Genomic DNA, 19737 nt, shown 5'->3' with positions numbered 1-19737 from the left:
ATAATATTGCAATTAAAAAAAGGGGATTGGCCCTTCCTTATCTGATTATTTTTGAGCTGCTCAGTTGAGACCAAGTGACAGACTATAACCCTTGTATAACAAATTCTTTACAGACACGGAAAGGCTTAATTGAACAACACAAATTAGAATGTAAATTAAATGCATTCGTTAGCTTCTCGCTAGCATTACTTTGTAGCTTGACTGCAGTGCTTGTTTATAAGACATGTTCATAAATATTGTGAGGGAATTTATTATGTTACGTAGAATGGGCAGTAGAAGTACTTGCACACTCAGCTTGCTACAAGCATAGTGATACACTTTGACACAGTTGTGCACATTTCAACTAACCACTTCCTACCTGAAATTCAGTGCTTGTGTTGCCAATCTGATTGACATTGGGCAAAGACCCGCCATAGTACTGTGGTCGTGACTGAGACAACCGGAGTTGCTGGATCTTCTGGAACTGCACCTGTCATCCAAAAAAGAAAATATTATATTAAGGGTGGTGATAGCACACAAACTAATTTCAGATGAGAAGTTTGAAGTAGGAATGAACATAAGATTAAAAACATGACAGGTGGCCACCATCTTTGTGGCCAATTGATGGATATTTTATTTAATGAAAGTAGTCAGCCAATCAGTAAAGGAAGTTTGTTAGCAGAGAAGGAAATGACAGAAAAGGATCGATGAGCGCGTTGACAAAAAATAAGCCTAACAATTTTACTCTAATTTGAAGTTGTACTTTTCCAAATTTTCTAAAGGTGAAAAAAAGCCATTTTTTCCAACACAAAAAATCTCTTTTGAACATTTTTAGTGCATTGTACTCAGGATGAAGTTGCCAATCCAACCAGACTCAGCAGTTTGACAGTCATTTTTGGCAAACATTGTCACGTTACTATTAAGGTTGTTCAATAAAGTAGTTAAAATGTGGGGAAATGACAACGTATATCTTGAAGTAAATGGGTCAAAATGGTACTGTACGGTTTAAGATAGAATAGAATGCCTTTATTGTCATTTTACAACAGGTATACAACGCAATTGGGAGGTCAAAAGAAATACAAAGGTCGAAAGGTTTATCATAGGGGTTACATTGCAAAATATAGACAACAATTCCCAAATTAGTGACCATATATCAATTTTATTATTTATATAAAGTTTAAAGTGTGACACATAATGCCAATACATTATATGCGTGTAAGGTGCATGTGTCATTTTTGTCCATTTTGGGTTGCCATACTGACGTTCTATACGACAGATTTCAAACTCAAGGCCCGGGGGCCAGATACGGCCCGCCACATCATTTTATGTGGCCCGCGAAGACAAATTGTGCATCAAATTCGTCTGTCATTACTAGAATTGCAAATTGTCTTCACTTTTAATATCTTGTTTTTTTAATATTTGACCAGTTTTTACTCATCTGATTTGAAAACGAGTTATTTGTCAGTTTGTTTTGTAGCTTTTACTGTATATAATATGAGGTGCTCATACATTTATTTGGGTTGACAGTCATAATGGCCCTCCGAAAGAAGCTATGACGACAATGCGGCCCGCAAAAAAAATGAGTTTGACACCCCTGTTCTACACTATAGTATCTGTGATTTTGAATATATTTGCCTTCAAAAGCTGGGACCTGGCCTGTCTACTGAGTGACATAAGACTGGGCAAATACGAGGGTGAAGCTGTCTGTTGTTGGCATAGGATTGCTAAATGGCTAGCTGTTAAGTCAGTTTGCATGTACCTTTAGGTATCAATGCCATCCATGCAGCTAGTTTATAATGAGCTCGTTACAAGGGCTGCGAAAACAAAGTCGACCGAATCTACCACAAAAAATGTAATGCACATTTGTTTGCTTCGTAGCATTGCCATTGTCCGCCATTCACACAGACATTGTTCAGTTCCATCATTGCCAGAATGGATGTGTTGCTGAGCCACGGCAGCTTGAAGCTCTCTCCCTCTGCACAAGAAGGCATGCCAGGCTCTGAAGATGTTTAACACGTCAGTAGACAGGCGGCTTTGGGTGAATCTATACTTTAAGACAAGCCGTTTTTTTTACCCCAAAATATCTAAGTACCGTCCTGGTACTGGCATCCCGTGCAACACTATGGTCGCATTTTGTTAAAAGAGGGTGGACACCATCTTATTTAGCTTCAAGCTGATGTATCTGTTTGGAGCAACTTCTCACTGCACGCTAATCAAATAACAGGGAGGCTTCATGTAAACAAGCTTGACGTCATAAAACTGCAATCATTTTTCATGTCAACATCTCTATATCAACTTCAAACACTCGCAAATATTAGAATGATGGGCGTCAATATTTTGAATTTTATGAGAAAAACATTGCCCTCGTTCACTATAGCTTCCCAACACACACACTAGTTACTGTCCAAAAAATCCAAATTATTGCGACAATTCTGAGGTTGACAAACACTAAAGTCTCCCACACACATTTAAATAATACCTGATGTTATTGTAGCATTCACCTAACGGGTCTGCGCCGCTGGTATGATGCAAGCACATTGGCACAAAATTCAACGCAATTGTTGCGACACGTTTATTAGTTCATGAAATGAAAAGCAGCACATGTACAACGTCAAGTTGGTCTTTTCAAACTCTCAGACTAATTTGTCTGTGTTCCTCATTCCGGGTAGTCTCTAGTTTTGGAGGGTCACATCGAGCACTCTTTTCTCATCCAGGAAAGCCAGTCAAAATCAGTGCTCTTGTCACAGATTCAAATTCTGCTTGTTAGTACAACCGCCAGCAGCACATGCAAGACATAAGTCACCCTTGTCCAAAGTCCAGCCCGCGGGCTAAATCCGGCCCCCGGTCAGATCTCATACGGCCCACTGCTTCGGTCTTATTATGTATTATTTATGGCCCGCCTGCACTGTCAAACTGAATAAAAAAATCTTGAAACTGTAATTCCTCCTATTACCAAAGGTGGAAGCACCACCCCTCTCCGCTCATTTCTACCATGGCGACTGCAAAGAATACGAGATAAGTTGACATTGAGGGCCGTCGCTTTCAAGAGAAATGGGAATTACAATACTTCTTCATTGAAAATCAAGGCAATTGTGTTTGTCTAATTTCTAAAAAGACGGTTGTCTTGTTTAAGGATTTCAACCTAAAAAGTCACTATCAGACTAAACATGCTAACACATACGTACGACAAGCTAACAGGGAGTGACCGGGCTGATAAAGTGAAGCAGTTCCAAGCTGAACTGGCATCACAACAGCGATTCTTCACGCGGCGCTGTGAGTCAAAATTAAATAAAAAGTAATTACTTAATATTAAATATTACGAAGTGGCCATGTTAATACTGTTGATGTTATGAACCTGTAGACGTGACACAAACTATTACTTTCTGAAAGATATTGTAAATGACAAGAGCAAAATTCACTTGTTTTAAGTTTCAATAACAGACAACTTTGCATTACTTATAACTCCAGTTTAAAATGTTCATGAGGCAAAAATAATTTTAAACTTAAATTTAAATTAATTTAAAAAGTATTTCATACAGTTTGTTCAATGTTATCTGACTCTTCAGGTATGAAAGAAAGGCAGAATTTGTATTGTTAGAGTTGTTCACATCTGCCTGAGTGGCTTATATTTGGTTATTTTGTCATTTGAAAAATAAAGACAATTGTGACAATGAAAATTGTTTTATAACAGTGTGTATTTTCAGTGACAATGAAAATTGTTTTATAACAGTGTGTATTTTCATGAAATTTTTGTAGTTAAAAAATGTCCCAAAAAACTATTGGCCCTCGGGCCGCTTCACTTTAGCAAATCTGGCCCTCCTTGCAAAACGTTTGGACACGCCTGACATAAGTAGAACCCCGTATCTCGACGCTAATTCGTTCCAGGAGCGTCGAGAAGGGAAGCCGTCGCGTTGCTAAACAATTTGTCTAATTTTGTCTAAAATAGCACATAAACAAAAAAAAAAACTGTACAGCAAAAGCTTTAAATAGCGATACAAATTTTATATAGTGGGGAAAGGCACCTCACTATTTAAAATGTTTATATTTTTACTCGTTTTATTCACACTTAAAACCAAAAAAGACTATCACCACAGCTGAGTATTGAGTATTCATAGTTTTTTACAGTCCCTCCCAAAATTTGGGACCGGCAAGGTGAACCTCTTTGCTTTTGATACTTACTGAAGAAATTCTGGTTTCAGATCAAAAGATTAATATGGGACAAAAGTTCAAAAGGCCACATGATGGCAGCAGCAGAATGAATTCTGAAGTCTCCAGAAACAATTTGTCTGGCAATTTACAAAACATTATATGCAAAGTAATTGTGAGAAGTTTTATCACGCAACTAGACAATGACACAAAGCAACTGCTAACAAAGAGCTTCATCGTTCCAATACTTTCGGGGGGGGGGACTGGATTAAGACACCAATCTCTCAACCCACTTATGGTTCACATACAGTGGTTAGATGCCAAATCATTCAACACTTTATGATTGCAGAGTGTTTCCAGTCCATGTTCCAGGTCATGTAAATATTGATGCAACTACACTGTTTCGTTTTCTTTTTCCACACAATGATATTTAATGGAGGTCAATTCTATGTGGATTTTTGCTGAGTCCTTTACACCCATAAATAGCAGGGGTCCACTATATTTCCAACTCCAGTTGTTTTGCTGGCAGTGTGTCAGTGGTCAACTTCAGCTTTACACATTTCTGTCTTACAGAGGCAGGCACTCATGCCCCATGATTTCTTTTTTTTTTTAACTCAAGCACACATCCGTTTTCAATGACCATTAGACCTTCAAGTTAAGATCGTGAGTTTATTGTCCACAATTACTCACTGTAAATTTGACAAATGCCTTGAGTTTATTTTTTATGACGTTGCTGATAAACATCACAATGTCCATATTAAATGAATGAACGCAGATATTGTTGTCCAGTTAATGTTAAAACATTTATGAGATACCAAAATATTTGTATTTATTTTTATTTCTGTGACATAACTATATAATTTTAAATGTGTAACCCATGGGCATGACCTAAATTCTACCACATTCAATTACTACTTGTCTGTGGTTCCTGACACTTTTGTCTTCAAAAAGTGAAAAGAATGCTGGATTGGATTACTCAAAGATTTTTTTCCCTTTGAAACTGTCTACACTTAAATCAAAACTTGACTTTTTTCATTGTGCAGGCATTGTATAAAGGTGTTCTATCGAGGAAACAAACTGTCCAAATACATCTCGACCTAACTAGTTCTATCAAGGAAACAAACTGTCCAAATACATCTCGACCCAACTACAAAGCCCATCAACTTCAATCGGTTCAAACACAGGTGTCAAACCCAAGGCGTGGGTGCCAGACACGGCCCGCCATATAATTTTATGTGGCCCGCGAAGACAAATTGTGCATCAAATTCGTGTGTCATTACTAAAATTGCAAATTGTCTTCGCTTTGAAATAAAATTGGGAAATATTTGACCAGTTTTTACTAGTCTGATTTGAAAACGAGGTGTTCATACATTTATTTGGGTTGACCGTCATAATGGCCCTCCGAAACAAACTATGCGGCCCACGAAAAAAAAAGAGTTTGACAACCCTGGTTTAAAAGAACCTCCCCCCCCCCAAAAAAAACCCCCAGAATAAATCAATCTAACATTGTAGGTGGACTTGTAATCATAATTTATAACTGTGTAATAATCAACAAACCTATGTTCAAAAATAGCAAGTTTCTATGTCCAAATAAAGGTATAACTAGTAATCCATTGTTAAGAATAGAATTAAGAGTGAATTTCGACTGTCGCAGTGGAGCCTCTCAAGTTCCAACGGAAGGGGCCAATAGAAATGAAAGACCAGATGCAAACTCAGCACAAATGGGAGCATATTGCACTCTTTGGTACTTGAGATGCACAGCAAGGGGAAGTGGTGACTACTGATGCGATGTTAAGGAAACACTTTCCCATTTTCTGTTTCAGTCACAATGACTACTGTTGTATTCCAAAGTGAAACATTACATAAAATTCAAGGGGCACAACAATGTAACCGATAATTGCCATACACAAGAGGTCAAGATAACAGAATAACCAAGGAGCATTTACCCTGGAGACAGTGAGGTCCGTCATCAGCTGTTCGAAGGCTCGCGTCTCCTCTGCTTGCTTCTGGTTATGCAGGGCAATCTTTTCACTGAACTTCCTGGGGTTCGAACCCCCTGTGCCCGGGGAGCCTGACATTGCTCAACAACTTGAGATACTTTTTGGCAGAGAAATCGGTGGCGGTGCTTGAATTTATATTTCGAGGTCTCTTATTGGGCACTCCATTGAAAAATAAATTAGATATGTATTACACATAACCTGTAGATCGACGGTGGCGAAAAATAATAAATTGCCAAATTGAGTATTTCCAAATATTAATTATCTGCAAGTGACTCTTAATGACGATGATTTTGACCGAAAAAGATTCTCCGAATTTTCTGACAGGGGAGTTTCGTTAAAGCCAAGTTAACAATACAACAGAAGTTCATACTGACACATTGTCAGCTGCCACTTGGACTAGTTTGACGTTAACATAGCGTTAGCTGTCAAAGCTAACATAATATGGAAGTGGACGGACAGAAGAGGCGCTGCTGCAGCTAGTAGCTAGGCTAGCTATACGCTGCTGTCAAATCCGCCTGGAACATTTTGCACAAAACCACTTTGCCAACTTGTCGAAACTATACTTGAGCTAACAGCAGACGCATATCTGTGCGAGTTTCGCTCGAGACAATTAGCCCTTATACTTAAGAAAGTGGAGCGCCCCGACAGCAAATACCTTGCTAACAACGTTAGCTCAGTTCCCAAGCAATGGAGCCAAGCGTTTCTCGCAAAATTGTATTGCAACAAGTGTCCGCTGGTCCTTATCCGGACACACTCAGTGTCGAGTTTCTTCGACCACAAAGAGAGGAAAAAGCTCCTCCACGCAAGCAACTGTTAGCACTTGAAACGGTACTAACTCCACAAATTCACACTTGGAACATCTAAACGATCACAGTGAAGTCGAGTCTTGCGTTAATCCACGGACAGCAGAAGAGACCTCAAACTCCGACCCGATGACTCCATGAAGAGAAACAAGCGACGCCAAAGGTTAAAACATTTCCTCTTCGCGGATTGAGCCGAATTTTTCTGTCGGGTTGCCGCGATCGATGTCACCCCACTAAATGTCCGTTGACACGTTTTGAACAAGCAGGTCTGACCCAAAGGCTTGTTATCCAGTCTCACATTCTCTGCCGCGAGAAAAACATTGCCTTGTTAAATTCCATCGATTCTCTCAACGACCACACGGGGGCGACGACGGCAAGCAATCATGATTTGAGTGACGGCAGAACGTTCATCTTTAACAGTACTGTACAGTACTGTGATAATAACGCCGTGTTTCGAACAAAGTGAATTCGGCACATAATTTTCTGTCAAGCAAAGGTAAATTACACTTAGGTATCGACATATTCAAAGAAATCACATAATGTTCATTCATTACGAAATAGACTGTTCGTTCCTCGCACCAAAACCCCACGTATCGTCATCAAATGTGCGCAAATTATTTTTAGCATTTGTATGGTACAATAACTACACGGTGATTACATGTTAAAACTGTCGAACACTTTACTATAGTTTCCTTTTTTTTTTTAACTTACATTGCAACACAGCCCGCAAAACAAATGTCAGATTGGGAGGAAACAGTACATAATTACGAGCTTTATTTGAAGGACATAAAATATAAGTGTATTTTTGGGACTACATTACATTATACTAAAAACTCACATACTGTTGTATCAAATCCAAAGTGGAATGAAAGGCATCTTGAGCCTTCACATATAGCAAATATACTGTATTAGAGTGCATAATAGGTAAACAGTAGTAACACAGGTGAAACTTGTGACATTTAATATTTAGTTAATTTTCATTATTTTGTATGATGATACAAATACGTATTGTATATGTTTTTCATATAGCTGTATAACTACTTTTGCACCATCCTGTGTAATATAAAAAAAAAAAAAACTGAGACATTAGTGACATCTCTGTGATATTCCTACTGTAATACTGCCAATACTCCAGTTCAATTGATATGACCTATATAAGCTTTCCAAACATGAATGCTGGTTGACTAAAACTAAAATATAAATTAAAGTTAATAAGGGTACATTTGTAAACAAAAATAGAAGTCATAAATGTGTGTGCAGTCTACATCTTTGTATTCCCTTTTATGTTGAACAGATAAAAATACATTATATTTGTTACTTTTGTAACATCATCAAGGTTCCCTTATATGACACAAATGAACAACATGAAATTTGAAAAGAAATCTAATCCAATGTAAAATCAGATGCCAAAATACAAATGAAGCAATACGAGAAAGCGTAGGAATGTTGGATCCTTTCAAAGACAGAAATTTTTTTCAGGAAGAAAAAAGGCAGCCAAAGCAAAAGGTGTCAGGTTGTTAATGTTTTCTCCAGCAAGAAGCTTTTGTTTTCTTGTTACCTGCGTGTATTTGTTTGTTGCCCGGGTAATTAGATGGTAGAAGGTTCTTCTAAAATGATTTAAATTGAACTTATTGGACAGGAGGGACATGAGCCAGAGTTCCAGTTTATCAAATGTCGCTTTATATTGTTATAAAAAATGTTTTCCACATAGGGTGAGTTGGATCAAATCCATACATTAAAAAAAAAACATCAATGCAGCGTTGTTGTTTTTATGAGGGGGGGCTTTAATTTGAATATACTGCCCCAAGTCAGCTGGGATAGGCTCCAGTGTGCCCACGACCCTCGTGAGGACCAAGCGGTTCAGAAAATAGATGGATGGATTTGTATGTGTATATGTATGTATGGGATGGCACTATTGACAGGGGTTCATTTCAAAGCAAAGAAAAACACAACCTCTTTACATAAAACATCCATTTTATGAGTGATCAAAGCCTGTGCACAAGATACTATTTCAAGAGAAAAAAATACAACTCTAACATCCGCTGCGGCTGCAGTTACATAAAATCCTCAAGCAATTATCTGTTGTGTTAGCCTGAGTGTCACAAATGGAATGGAAACAGCTGCACATGTTTTAAAAGTACATTTGCAAAGGCATGTAAGACAAGTGCGCTGGGAAAAGTGTGAGACAACCATAATATTTAAGGCAAGGCTTTCAGCAAGCCTACTTGTGGTCAAATAAGTCTGTTGCCTTCTTAGGAACTCTTTTCCTTATTTCCCGTAAAATTTCTTGTTGAGCAAGAAAATAAGTAGGTTGACATTTACTGTCGCCCTATCGAAGATTTTCATCACTGCCACACCTTCGTACTGCAGTTGGAGGAGATCCTGGGAGCAATAAAAGAAAACCAAATCAAAATCCACTTACAAGAATCAACGAATATGATGTCCAAATGTAAAACGTATGTAAAAAGAGTTAATCAAGCATACCTGATATTCCAGCTGTAATGTCTCCAAGTGTACCCCCATAAACTTAGCCTTCACGTCAAAGACTCCAACAGCCTCGGCTGGAGAAATCTCAAAAATAACATTCTTGAACCTATGAGGAGAACATTAGTATAATTTTTTTAACTTGACTTTTTGAAATACTTGAAAACTTAAATCCTACACATTTATTGACAAATCTTCCTATTACATGAAAATTGCATTCTATTCATTGTAGGAGCGGTGTGTCAAAGGTTTCTGGTCTGACCTTGAAAACAAACGCACCCCACTGCTGTCATACAGCAGATGGGCCAAATCTGTGACTAACACAACTACTCCATCACCAGGGATCAACACACCTTTGCTTAAAAAAAACTTGGATAATGTTTCATTCTTGCGAAAAATAATGTAAGCACAGGTTTAAGTGAGAACTTCAGGCAACTGTGGATCTGGAATCCTTCTTTACCCTCCCAATTAACCTGTCAGATTTATTTTAATTCCCCAGACATGAACTGCATGGTCAACCTTTACTAGAAAGTTCCTCAGCCTGCATGACAATCCTTTGCACAGTGATACCATTTTGTTATAGTCGACCCAAAAATGTTCCCTGATTAATTCATATTTCAGAAACAAAATATGAATCAGAACACTATTTTGACTAGTGGGTCTGATCAGAGCTTACTATTACAAAGAAAACTTCTGGGTTGACTTCCTATTTAATACATCCTGCCGGAGCAATCAAAAGTTATGAGCTTTCAAAGTTGCTTTTTGGCCTTGCCGCTTCCAAATAAGAGATATCTCCAGATTCTCTGAATGTTTTGATAATATTATGGCCCAGAGTTGAAGAAATAAATAATAAGTAAAACAAGGTATATTATATTTGGAAACCGTCCGACAAACACAGACAAAATTCTTACAATAAATAATATAGAAATAGAAAGAGTGAATGAAGTAAAATTTCTTGGAGTGCTAATAGATAAAAAATTAAGTTGGAAACCACATATAATGTATATCAAATCAAAGATCTCAAAATCACTGGCAGTATTGTATAAAGTAAAAGATCTTATAAACCAAACATCATTATATTCCTTGTACTGCTCCTTCATACTCCCATACATTATGTACTGTGTGGAGGTGTGGGGCAACACATACAAAACAAACACAGATCCAATTTACATTCTACAAAAAAAAGCTATACGACTTGTAAATAATGTTGATTACAGAGAACCATCTAACCCTCTTTTTGTAAAACTGAATGCACTGAAATACAATGATCTAGTCGATTTTAAAACCATCCAACTCATGTACAAAATAAAAAATAATCAATTACCAAACAGTATCCAGAGGTTGTTTGAGTGGAGGGAAAGTACCTATGATTTAAGAGGAACACTTATGTTTAAAAGAGATTTGGTGAGAACAACTTTAAAGTTGCATTGTATAACAGTTAAAGGTGTGGAATTATGGAACGCCAGCAGTGACGAACTAAAGAATTGTAGTTCTTTACCTCAGTTTAAAAAAATGTATAAAGGCAAAATACTGATGGGATACCGTAGCATGCTGTGAGGTGTTTAAACTGCTTTTGTATTTATCTAAAGGAGGTGTATGTATGTATAAGTGTGTGTATGTATAATATCTATATGTATGTATGTATGTATGTATGTGTATATGTATATATATATATATATATATATGTACATCTTTAACATATCTGAAAATGGACAAATCTTGACGGAATCAAGCAAACGTGGTTACAAGGGGTAGAGCTAGATAAGCCTAGGCTTCCTTCTACTCCCTTTTGAACAAATAAGATTTTTATGATAAAGTGAAAATTTATAACGCAATGTTTTTTTTTTTTTTTTTTCTTTCTTCTCTATTGTACTATGGAGTTATTATTTTCAGTATTGTTACTTTCTTTCTTGTATTTCTTTAAATGTTCGAAATAAACAAACAAACAAATCCCTAAATTCTTTGTTGAGTTATTATCCTCACTGAGTTTTTCATATAGTTGTGAACATCGTCGCCTCATCCTTGCTTGTGAAAAATCTGAACCTTTCTGGGATGCCACCTGTTGGGTTCCGTTCCGGGGTTCTACTGTATGTTCAATCGATGGATTGAAAATAATTAGCAAATAATTGTATTCCATTTTTATTTCCATTTTAGTTAGGCTCCCAACTTAATTGGAATTGATGTTTGTGCTCTCTCATAAGCGGGTGGGGTCTCCATTTTGAAGACACCCTGAAGTTTAATATATGGTTTGTTGGCAAGTGCAAAACTTACTGGTTAGGCTGCAGATCTTCGATTGAAATCAGCACTCCCTTCTCATATAGACGTGAGGCAGTGTATTTCTGTGAAACTTGTTTGCTCTTCTTGGCTTTGTTGGCACCAGGTTTTGACAACCTGAGAAGAAAACAATCATCATTCAGCAAAGGATTATTAAGATCAATATTTAGAAGCGATGAATGAAAACAAGAAATGTGACGACACTTACTTGCCCTTGCTGGCCAAGTTGTCCATGCATGTTTTGATATACTGATTGTATGAATCGATCTGCACATTGTAGAACTGAGTTTTTGAATTCAGGCCCGTGTTGGTTTGCTGGAGTCTAACGAGCTCCGCTTTTCTGCGTTGACGATAACGTCTCTGATTTCTAATGTCCTGTCATGCGCACAGACAAATTGTAACAGTGTACAAAATTAATGTTTTGATAATTGACAGCAAGATGATATTGCATTCTTTCAAACCTTGGCTATGTCATTGATGAGGTCCTGATAGCGGTTCTCAGAATTAACTTTGCCAAGCTCTGCTAGCCGCTGCAGGTTACTTCTGATCTTCTCCTTTTTCCCTTGTAATGTTAGGCTGTCGTCCACCACTGGTTTGACTTGCTTTATCTTCTCTGGAGTCTTGGCATCGCGGATGGCCCTCCTCTGCATCGCACGCTGGTACTCTGCTTCCTGTAACCACAAAATAAACTAGAGTATGCGTATAGGAATATTTTCTTTTGAACAGAGCCACCACTTCTTTTTGTTACTTCAAAAGCTTGCATTATCATTTTTTCATTCAAGCGTGCTCAAAGGAAATAAAAGTTGACAATAGCACGAGAACGGGAATTCCCAATTCCAAAATATCCCAATGTGCAATATAGTGTAATGGCAGTTCCGTAAAATGTTTTTTACAGCCCAAACTGTCGGAAAACAAGGACATATTCCCTTTCATTTTACAGTTGTACCTCATGTTACAAACCTAATTCGCTCCATGAGCCCGTTTGTAACTTGAAATGTTCATGAAGTAATTTGAAATGCACTTAATCTGTCGTAATCTGGGTCTGGGACAGATTAATTTACATCCATCCTGCTCATCCATGCTGACATGGGTCGCATAACAAAACGTGTACAGTGTGTAACAAGAGGCATATTTTCTACTAAGAAAATGTAAAGGTTGGTTCCACTGTAAATGAAATACAAATGTGACACTCTGCTTATTATCTGGCGAGGATCTGTTTTGGTAACAGTCATAACTCACAGAAATTGACAGAAAATAATTTTTTGGTGTATTGTAACCTGATCTGGACCAGCTGATGAATCCAGTATCTCAGTCAGCGTCTCTCCAGGCTGGAACCGGATCACATCAACAATCAGCCTCTTGGTGCTAAAATGACACGACCAAAAAATTACATAAACAAGCAGTTGCATTACTCGAAGATACATGAATCAAATCGTACGAACTCACTTGAGTAGGAGGGTCTTGGCATCCACCTCACTATTGGCCTCACCAGCGACATCAAATTTGTTGGTCAGTGTAAGTGAAACCTCAGTTTTGCCCATTAGGTCTCTGTTGGGGTCACCGGGTGGGAGAGGATTTTCACCTGTTTAACACAACACTTTGTCAGTAAAGCATTATAATATTGTATATAATTTGTGACATTGAATTCCTGCACAGTCACTGCAGGAATACAATGCAGCTGCGACCCAATACCCAGCCAGAAAAATGGGAGGGTTGCGTCATAAAGGACATCTGGTGTAAAACCTGAGCCAAACAAAGTAGCTCGCCCTGGCAGACCCTGATGAGGGTGAGATGTAAGTCACAACAACAAATATTCTATTCCTGATTGCCGGTGCTCTCGAGCCTCTCCCGGGGCAATTTATGGACATGAGGCAGGCTGTTAACAACTCAATTCTACAGTTTATGTGGTCTGAAATTATAGAAGACCTTCTTTTAAATAGGCAGAACGATTGTCAAGGAAAAAGTTGCATGAGAGCGGAACTTCAGTTCTTGACTGGACTTGCTAGGACTTCCTTACTTGCTGATTTTGACTCTTGCTGCTTTTAACCAGCCAAATATTTTTGCAATAGATTTCATTTGTCTATCACTGGCCGGTTTTATATCCACTCACCAATGAGAGACTCTACAGTGGGAACCTCTCCTAAGTCCTCCAGAAGTTCATGAATGGGATCATTGTGCTCTGGAGCAATGGCATCTTGATGGTCCAGAAGCAGCTAATAGCAAAGAACAGTCAAATGATAAATGACAAAATATGAACTTGAGTGCATTATGTTCGGATGACGAAACTATTGGCTACATTGGAAGTGAGCCCACAGTGGGATTAATGTTAGAAAGATGTAAGAGATCAAATCTAACTCACCGTGTGTGTGTTAATCATTTCTCCAATAGAGATGTAAATGACAGGTTTGGTGACAGTGACCAGGTCAGAGTACTGATCCACATTGAATTTATCTTCTAGTGAGGGGACGTCACACGCTGTCAAAAAATATCGCCTGTGAAGGAGAGGAAGATATACAACAATATGAAATTTGACAAACGGTTGCTCAATATTTTTTTCTGTTGCAATTGATATCCCACCTGAACTTTTGATAAGAGTTGCTGAGATATTCATTGATGGGATTCAAGTGGGCATTATCTCCAAGAAACATCTTGTTGGAGGCAGCGTGCTGCAGCATTTTGGCGACAGAGCCCAAATTTCGGCGCTGCTCGGTCGTTAGTTGACCACCTGCTGACATCTCGATGATGTCAAAGGCATCGGGAGCAACAATTGCCGGGTTCATGTAACGGTAGTACAAAAGGTTCCCCACGATCTGGAATAGCAAAATGCTTCCGTTAGAAAAAGGTCCGTTCAAATGTATCTTTTAACGTCTGACCTTGAAACAAAACAAATCCTGTGGAATATTCTTCCAAAACTCTTGACTGTATACTAAGAACACATGCAGAAGAGAGGAAGAGAGCAGAGAGATTAATATGCTAGCTCACCTTGAGACAACAGCTAGAGAGTAGAAAGAGGTATGGCTCGACACCAAGGTATTGGCATGGTGGAAAAAGCAGAAAGGCAAGAGAAACAAAATAAAGAAAAGATTGTGAAACAGGAAGGTTAGGCAGAAAGAAGACAACAGCGAAAAGGGAAAAAAGCAGGGCACCCGACAGCAGTTTTCTCCCTCAATCTGATATGTCGCTCCTGACTATACGTATATATTCAAATATTTCTTAAGTTTGTTTAAAGAGATGCTGTAAAGACTGTGTCGGCATACAACAATGTACGAATGAAGTCAATAAACCTTAAGCAGTTCATCCTCTGTAGCATCTGGGAACTTCTCGTGGAGGGTGTCTTTAAGGACCTTGGAGACAAAACGCATCCCATAGCTATAGGACACATAAATGGACAGTTTGAGTCACAAAAATTTTAAATAAATATATTGTTGCTCAGAATCAGCCAACAAAAGCCTATAAATACTTACGGAATTTTATCAACAGAAACAATTATGGCAGAAAGGAATTTGTCAGTGACCGTCTTCATGCTCTTGATGGAGGCTTCCAGTCTATTCCGAACTTCTTCATGGGACATTGCCTGCTCGGGTGTTACATCATATGGGAGCTTGCTGTAGAAAACAGGTGGTCCAAAAAAAAGAGATTCTGCGGTGATCTTTTGCGGAGTTTTGAGTTTCCAAAAGAAAAACTCGCTCAGTTTTTTAGCATCACCCACTGAATGCGCTTTTATAGCCGAGTTAATCACTCCTGACCAGGTTATGAGTTTAGCATGTTACTGTGGTGATCTTAACAAGTTAAGAGAGCCAGCCACCTTCGTAACACTGAAAATCCTAGCTTTAGACTCAACCCAGCTTTCAAAGCCAATAATATCGCTTTGTAGTATACCCCTCAGGATGATGTTGTAAATTGTGAAAAAACACCTTTGTTGACATTCACAGATTAACTCAAGTCAATTTTAACTGGACTAGTTTGTCTACTTGACAGTAAAATCTGCTTAACTAAAGTGCCAAACGCAGCCAATCTCACCTGGCCTCTCCAGTCTGCGTTTCCATCTGGTTGACCCAGCTCTTATAAATGTCCACTGGGTCGGTCTTGATGTTAAGTGTTTTGTCATCCATGATCTCCTTCACAACTGGTGCCAAGATCTGTCTCAGTGCGTTCTGGCCCCTCGCACCTCGGTGGAAACTTACCACCATCTTTATGACTGTCGGATTTCCTGTGACAATCTCCTTCATCTGGTCAACTTTTAACCTGCAGACAGTTAATTAACACGAGGTTATACTTTTTATATGCAAAGTTTTTCCCTTTAATACTCCATATTTATAAGACACATACGTATGTATTTCAACTTATACATCAATTAATTTGTCTCTCACATTTCAACTCACTCACCTATAAAATATTTAAAATGTATTTGAATTAGGGTCGGAACAAGTTAATTTTGAGGACAAATTAATTACGGGAAAAAAAATTTATTTATTAGTTTTTTTTTTTAAAACAGTCATCCTTTGACTTAATTATGACACTGACAGAAATAACATTAGCCCACCAGAATGTTCGGTTGACAAATAAAGAGCTTTAGTTGTTTTGAAATGCGTGGAGGGAAGACTATGATTACACAAATTGAGCAACAAAGACTTTGCTTATTACAGAGACACTTCAAGCTTGCGCTATCACATGAATGCAAAACATGCTATAACAAGAATGAGCACCGTAGGTCACGTTGGCGGCAAAAGTAAGAGTAAGGCCAGTTTGTCTGTTTGTAAGTGGCTGAAAGATAACCAGAAATAGACTTGAGCAGTATTGTGAGGTCAATGGGTGCTGTTATTAAATGCTAATAAAATGTTGAGAACAAAGAACAAAGGAGAAAATAGCCATTTGGTTTGTATTGGATTTAATAATAATAATCATAATTATTATTATGATTATTATTATCATTATTATTATTGTATTGAATTTAAAAGTACATTCGTTGTTAAAAATGAGTTACAAATCCACTAATTATTTAGATAACTCACTTGATTTCCTCCTGCAGGGCCGTCTTAAAGAGCTTGAGCAGCAGATACTCCTCTCTTTGGTTTGAGGCATAATTATATAGGGTGAAGATAACAGAGTCCATAAACTTTGTTGATTTATTCTGAGGCATTTGGAAGATCAGCTTGGCGAGATATGTTGGATTGGTCTGAAAACAGGCAATAATGGGTGCTTTGAATATCATTGGTACAGTGGATACAAACGTTTTCAAATAATTTCAAATACCAGGATTTTGTGATGTCAAAAAGGAGAACAACAAATCATTGTAATACTTTTTTTCCCCAGTGCTGATTTTTTTTTTCTTTTTGTGGGTTTTTTGAAAGCGGACGTAAAAAAGAACCATACTTTGATTTCACAAGTGGGCACGCTTTTTTAAGTGGGCGTGTTTCTGAATAAACCAATTCCATTCAAACTCATGTTGTTGCGGCATAAAAAAAAAAAAAAAACAACGGTAAATTGAACTATTTTGCTATAATTTGAAAAAGTTCTGTTTGCGCAATCACATCACCAAAAGCAAAGCAGCGTCATAGGGCTGTTTTGCTTCATCTGAAACTGTGGCCTCAGACAATGTGGTTGGGGATTAGAAAGAGCTCCAAATGCCAGTCAGTGTTGGCACAAAGCTTTCAGGCATCTGCCAAAAAAAATGTACATCATCAGAACTTCATTTGGGATTAGTCAGGGGCAGTTTAAATTGTTGCAGGTCTGTGCTTACTTCCATTTGAATACTGCGATTAAATGTGATTGGCAGAACCACAATCACAGTAAAAAGGTGCGCAACCTCATTATTATTATTTTATTTTATTTTTTCTTTGTTATTGCTGCTGTTGTTGTTTTTGGAAAATATAAACACCCCAAATTTAATGACACGTAAAATGTTGGGGAAAAAAAAGTTCTGAAATTATTTATATGTATCTCAATTTTTTTTAAATCACAAAATCAGGCTTTTGGAGGAGGGTGAAGACCTTTTATAATACATACATAGACTATGTAACTGAAACCTGTTAAAAAAATTCAAGTACCTGTAGTAGGTAGAAGAGATGCTGGTAAGCTTCCAATTTGACTCTCTTTTCTTTGCTTAGGGCCTTGAGACCTCCTCTGTGTTTGTTCATCATCATCATGTCTGAAAGCTGCCCCTTGTTTTTTTTGGTCAGCTTCTTGCTGTGCGACACCACCTCCTGCAGGGTGATTTTGTTCTTCACCAGCAGCCCAATCTTGATGTCCATCAGGTTCAGGTCATTCTCTAGCTGCTGATTGGAGCGAATGTTGGTGACCACTTCCTCGCGGAGCCGCATTAGCTCCAACTCCTCTTGGAAGTCCTGGTCACTGTGATCCAACAGATGCACAAACTTCCTCACCACTGCCATCGGAGGATTTTCGGCATTGACTGTATGAAGATGTTTTGCGATGTTAACCGAAGAAAAACTAAAACCGAACATTTGTTGACATAAAATGTGCATTTCCATCTTACTCAGCGTCTTGTAGTCGTCCCTGGCCTTGTTGGCTCTGATGAAAGCCTGAATCTTCACTACATCTTTGATCTGGGGTAAAAACATCTATCACTCGGCCGCTCAATAGTCCATGTTAGGAACGGCACAGAATCCAATACAAATCACATCGCTAAAGCGTACTAAATGAGCCCACTGCCCCCAAAACCCCAAAGGACCTCAGCGAAATGTGTGTGACAGGAAGTGATTTAAACCATTAATTAAAACACAACACACAACATCGTATTATTACTTTTTGTTCTAAATGACATGATTGCATTTTTGACATTACAACCAAGAATTATTAGGATTGGCATGAGGAAGGATTATATATTCAATAAAACTTTCCTTTGCATGTAAGCTATCACAATACAAAACACTGATTCTCTCCACTCACACGCACGCACTCGCACACACACACAAACACATATAGGTAATACTTACATGATCCTTGAAGTACTGTAGACGATCCCGGTACTTTTTACGAGCTTGATGCATTCGAACCATTGATTGGATCTGGGAGAGAAGAATAGTAATCATTTATGCTGAAGTGGAAAGTCTCGTATTGCTTCTGATTGCATTGACATTATTGCCATAAGACTGTATTTCACCTTTACAGCATCATTACTGTGGTCTTCTAAATACTTTTTACGGTCCTTGAAATCCTTCCTCTGTTTGTAGCCTTTCCAGTGAGCCTGGGGGGAAATGATTAGAGAGCTAAATATATTAAAATTCAAAAATATTCTTAGCAAGTTGTGCAATATTGATATTGCGATACATTGTGATATGTTTTTTTGTATTGTGTCGAAAATCCACCACAAAGCACAGAGCACAGCTTTTTATTGTGTTTTCAGTCACGAAATACGAAACGTAATGTTTTTTGTAAAGTTGTATCTTGGGGCTGTCTCTCAGTATGCACATTAAACAACCCCGAGTTCACCTGTATTTGTGTAACAGCTGGCTCTTGTGATTTTAGGAAGTCCATCCTCTTCTTTTGGCCCTTCCTCACCAGGTAGCCACGGCAACGAGCTTGCAGCTTAGTAATGAGAGCCTCGTTCGCCAACCACAACTGCTCTCGATTGTACGCTGTTGTTACTCCTGAAACTACGGACTGAGGGGAGCAAAACAAAAAAAAAAGTTAACACAGCAGAGATTATGCTACACTGCATAACTACATTATACCTGAATGTCCTCCTTGTTGAGCTGTGTGTTGTTCTGGAGGAAACCTGCTGGTTCCACCCAGGTACCCTCTTTTGTATTAAGGTTGTAGTAGTAGTTGTGTCCACCTTTCACCCAGTGTTGTACCCACTCACTGCCGTTATCACCTGGATATGGTCCAAAAAAATTAAAGCATAGGTAAACATTCAACCAGGGCTAAAATGAATGTTGTTTTATGTTTTATCTTGGATACATGATTGGATAATTTCAAAAATGCTTGATTGGACAATCTGCTATATCCTCTTCAGTGGATCAGGATGTCAATGATGACTCTAATTTAAGAAATTTATTAATTATTAATAATAATATTAATTTAAATTC

At 38.1% G+C, this 19737-nt stretch overlaps 2 protein-coding genes across 5 annotated transcripts in view; both read right to left on the bottom strand.

The window, feature by feature from the left end:
* The window catches only part of crtc3 (CREB regulated transcription coactivator 3), a 33004-nt gene extending 25464 nt beyond the window's left edge, over positions 1-7540 (bottom strand). For all 4 annotated transcript variants that reach the window (XM_049717791.2, XM_049717792.2, XM_049717793.2 and 1 more), the window contains exons 1-2: positions 6072-7540; positions 359-469 (exon numbers count right to left, since the gene is read on the bottom strand). In XM_049717791.2, coding sequence (XP_049573748.1) covers positions 359-469; positions 6072-6203 — 243 coding nt within the window. In that variant the 5' untranslated portion in view covers positions 6204-7540. The remainder of the gene's footprint in view (positions 1-358; positions 470-6071) is intronic.
* Positions 7541-7685: 145 nt separating this feature from the next.
* The window catches only part of iqgap1 (IQ motif containing GTPase activating protein 1), a 40447-nt gene continuing 28395 nt past the window's right edge, over positions 7686-19737 (bottom strand). The window contains exons 18-37 of the mRNA XM_049717772.2: positions 19381-19523; positions 19139-19309; positions 18810-18893; positions 18643-18714; positions 18183-18252; positions 17734-18098; positions 16699-16862; positions 15707-15931; positions 15151-15291; positions 14971-15055; positions 14264-14496; positions 14046-14178; positions 13797-13899; positions 13133-13268; positions 12964-13051; positions 12148-12357; positions 11895-12061; positions 11684-11803; positions 9413-9521; positions 7686-9310 (exon numbers count right to left, since the gene is read on the bottom strand). Coding sequence (XP_049573729.1) covers positions 9197-9310; positions 9413-9521; positions 11684-11803; positions 11895-12061; positions 12148-12357; positions 12964-13051; positions 13133-13268; positions 13797-13899; positions 14046-14178; positions 14264-14496; positions 14971-15055; positions 15151-15291; positions 15707-15931; positions 16699-16862; positions 17734-18098; positions 18183-18252; positions 18643-18714; positions 18810-18893; positions 19139-19309; positions 19381-19523 — 2933 coding nt within the window. The 3' untranslated portion in view covers positions 7686-9196. The remainder of the gene's footprint in view (positions 9311-9412; positions 9522-11683; positions 11804-11894; positions 12062-12147; positions 12358-12963; positions 13052-13132; positions 13269-13796; positions 13900-14045; positions 14179-14263; positions 14497-14970; positions 15056-15150; positions 15292-15706; positions 15932-16698; positions 16863-17733; positions 18099-18182; positions 18253-18642; positions 18715-18809; positions 18894-19138; positions 19310-19380; positions 19524-19737) is intronic.

The sequence above is a fragment of the Syngnathus scovelli genome, chromosome 4, assembly GCF_024217435.2.
Source record: "Syngnathus scovelli strain Florida chromosome 4, RoL_Ssco_1.2, whole genome shotgun sequence".
In the NCBI taxonomy this organism is placed as follows: Eukaryota; Metazoa; Chordata; class Actinopteri; order Syngnathiformes; family Syngnathidae; genus Syngnathus; species Syngnathus scovelli.
The sequence above is the reverse complement of the archived record's forward strand: the minus strand, read 5'-3'. Positions and strand labels throughout refer to the sequence as shown.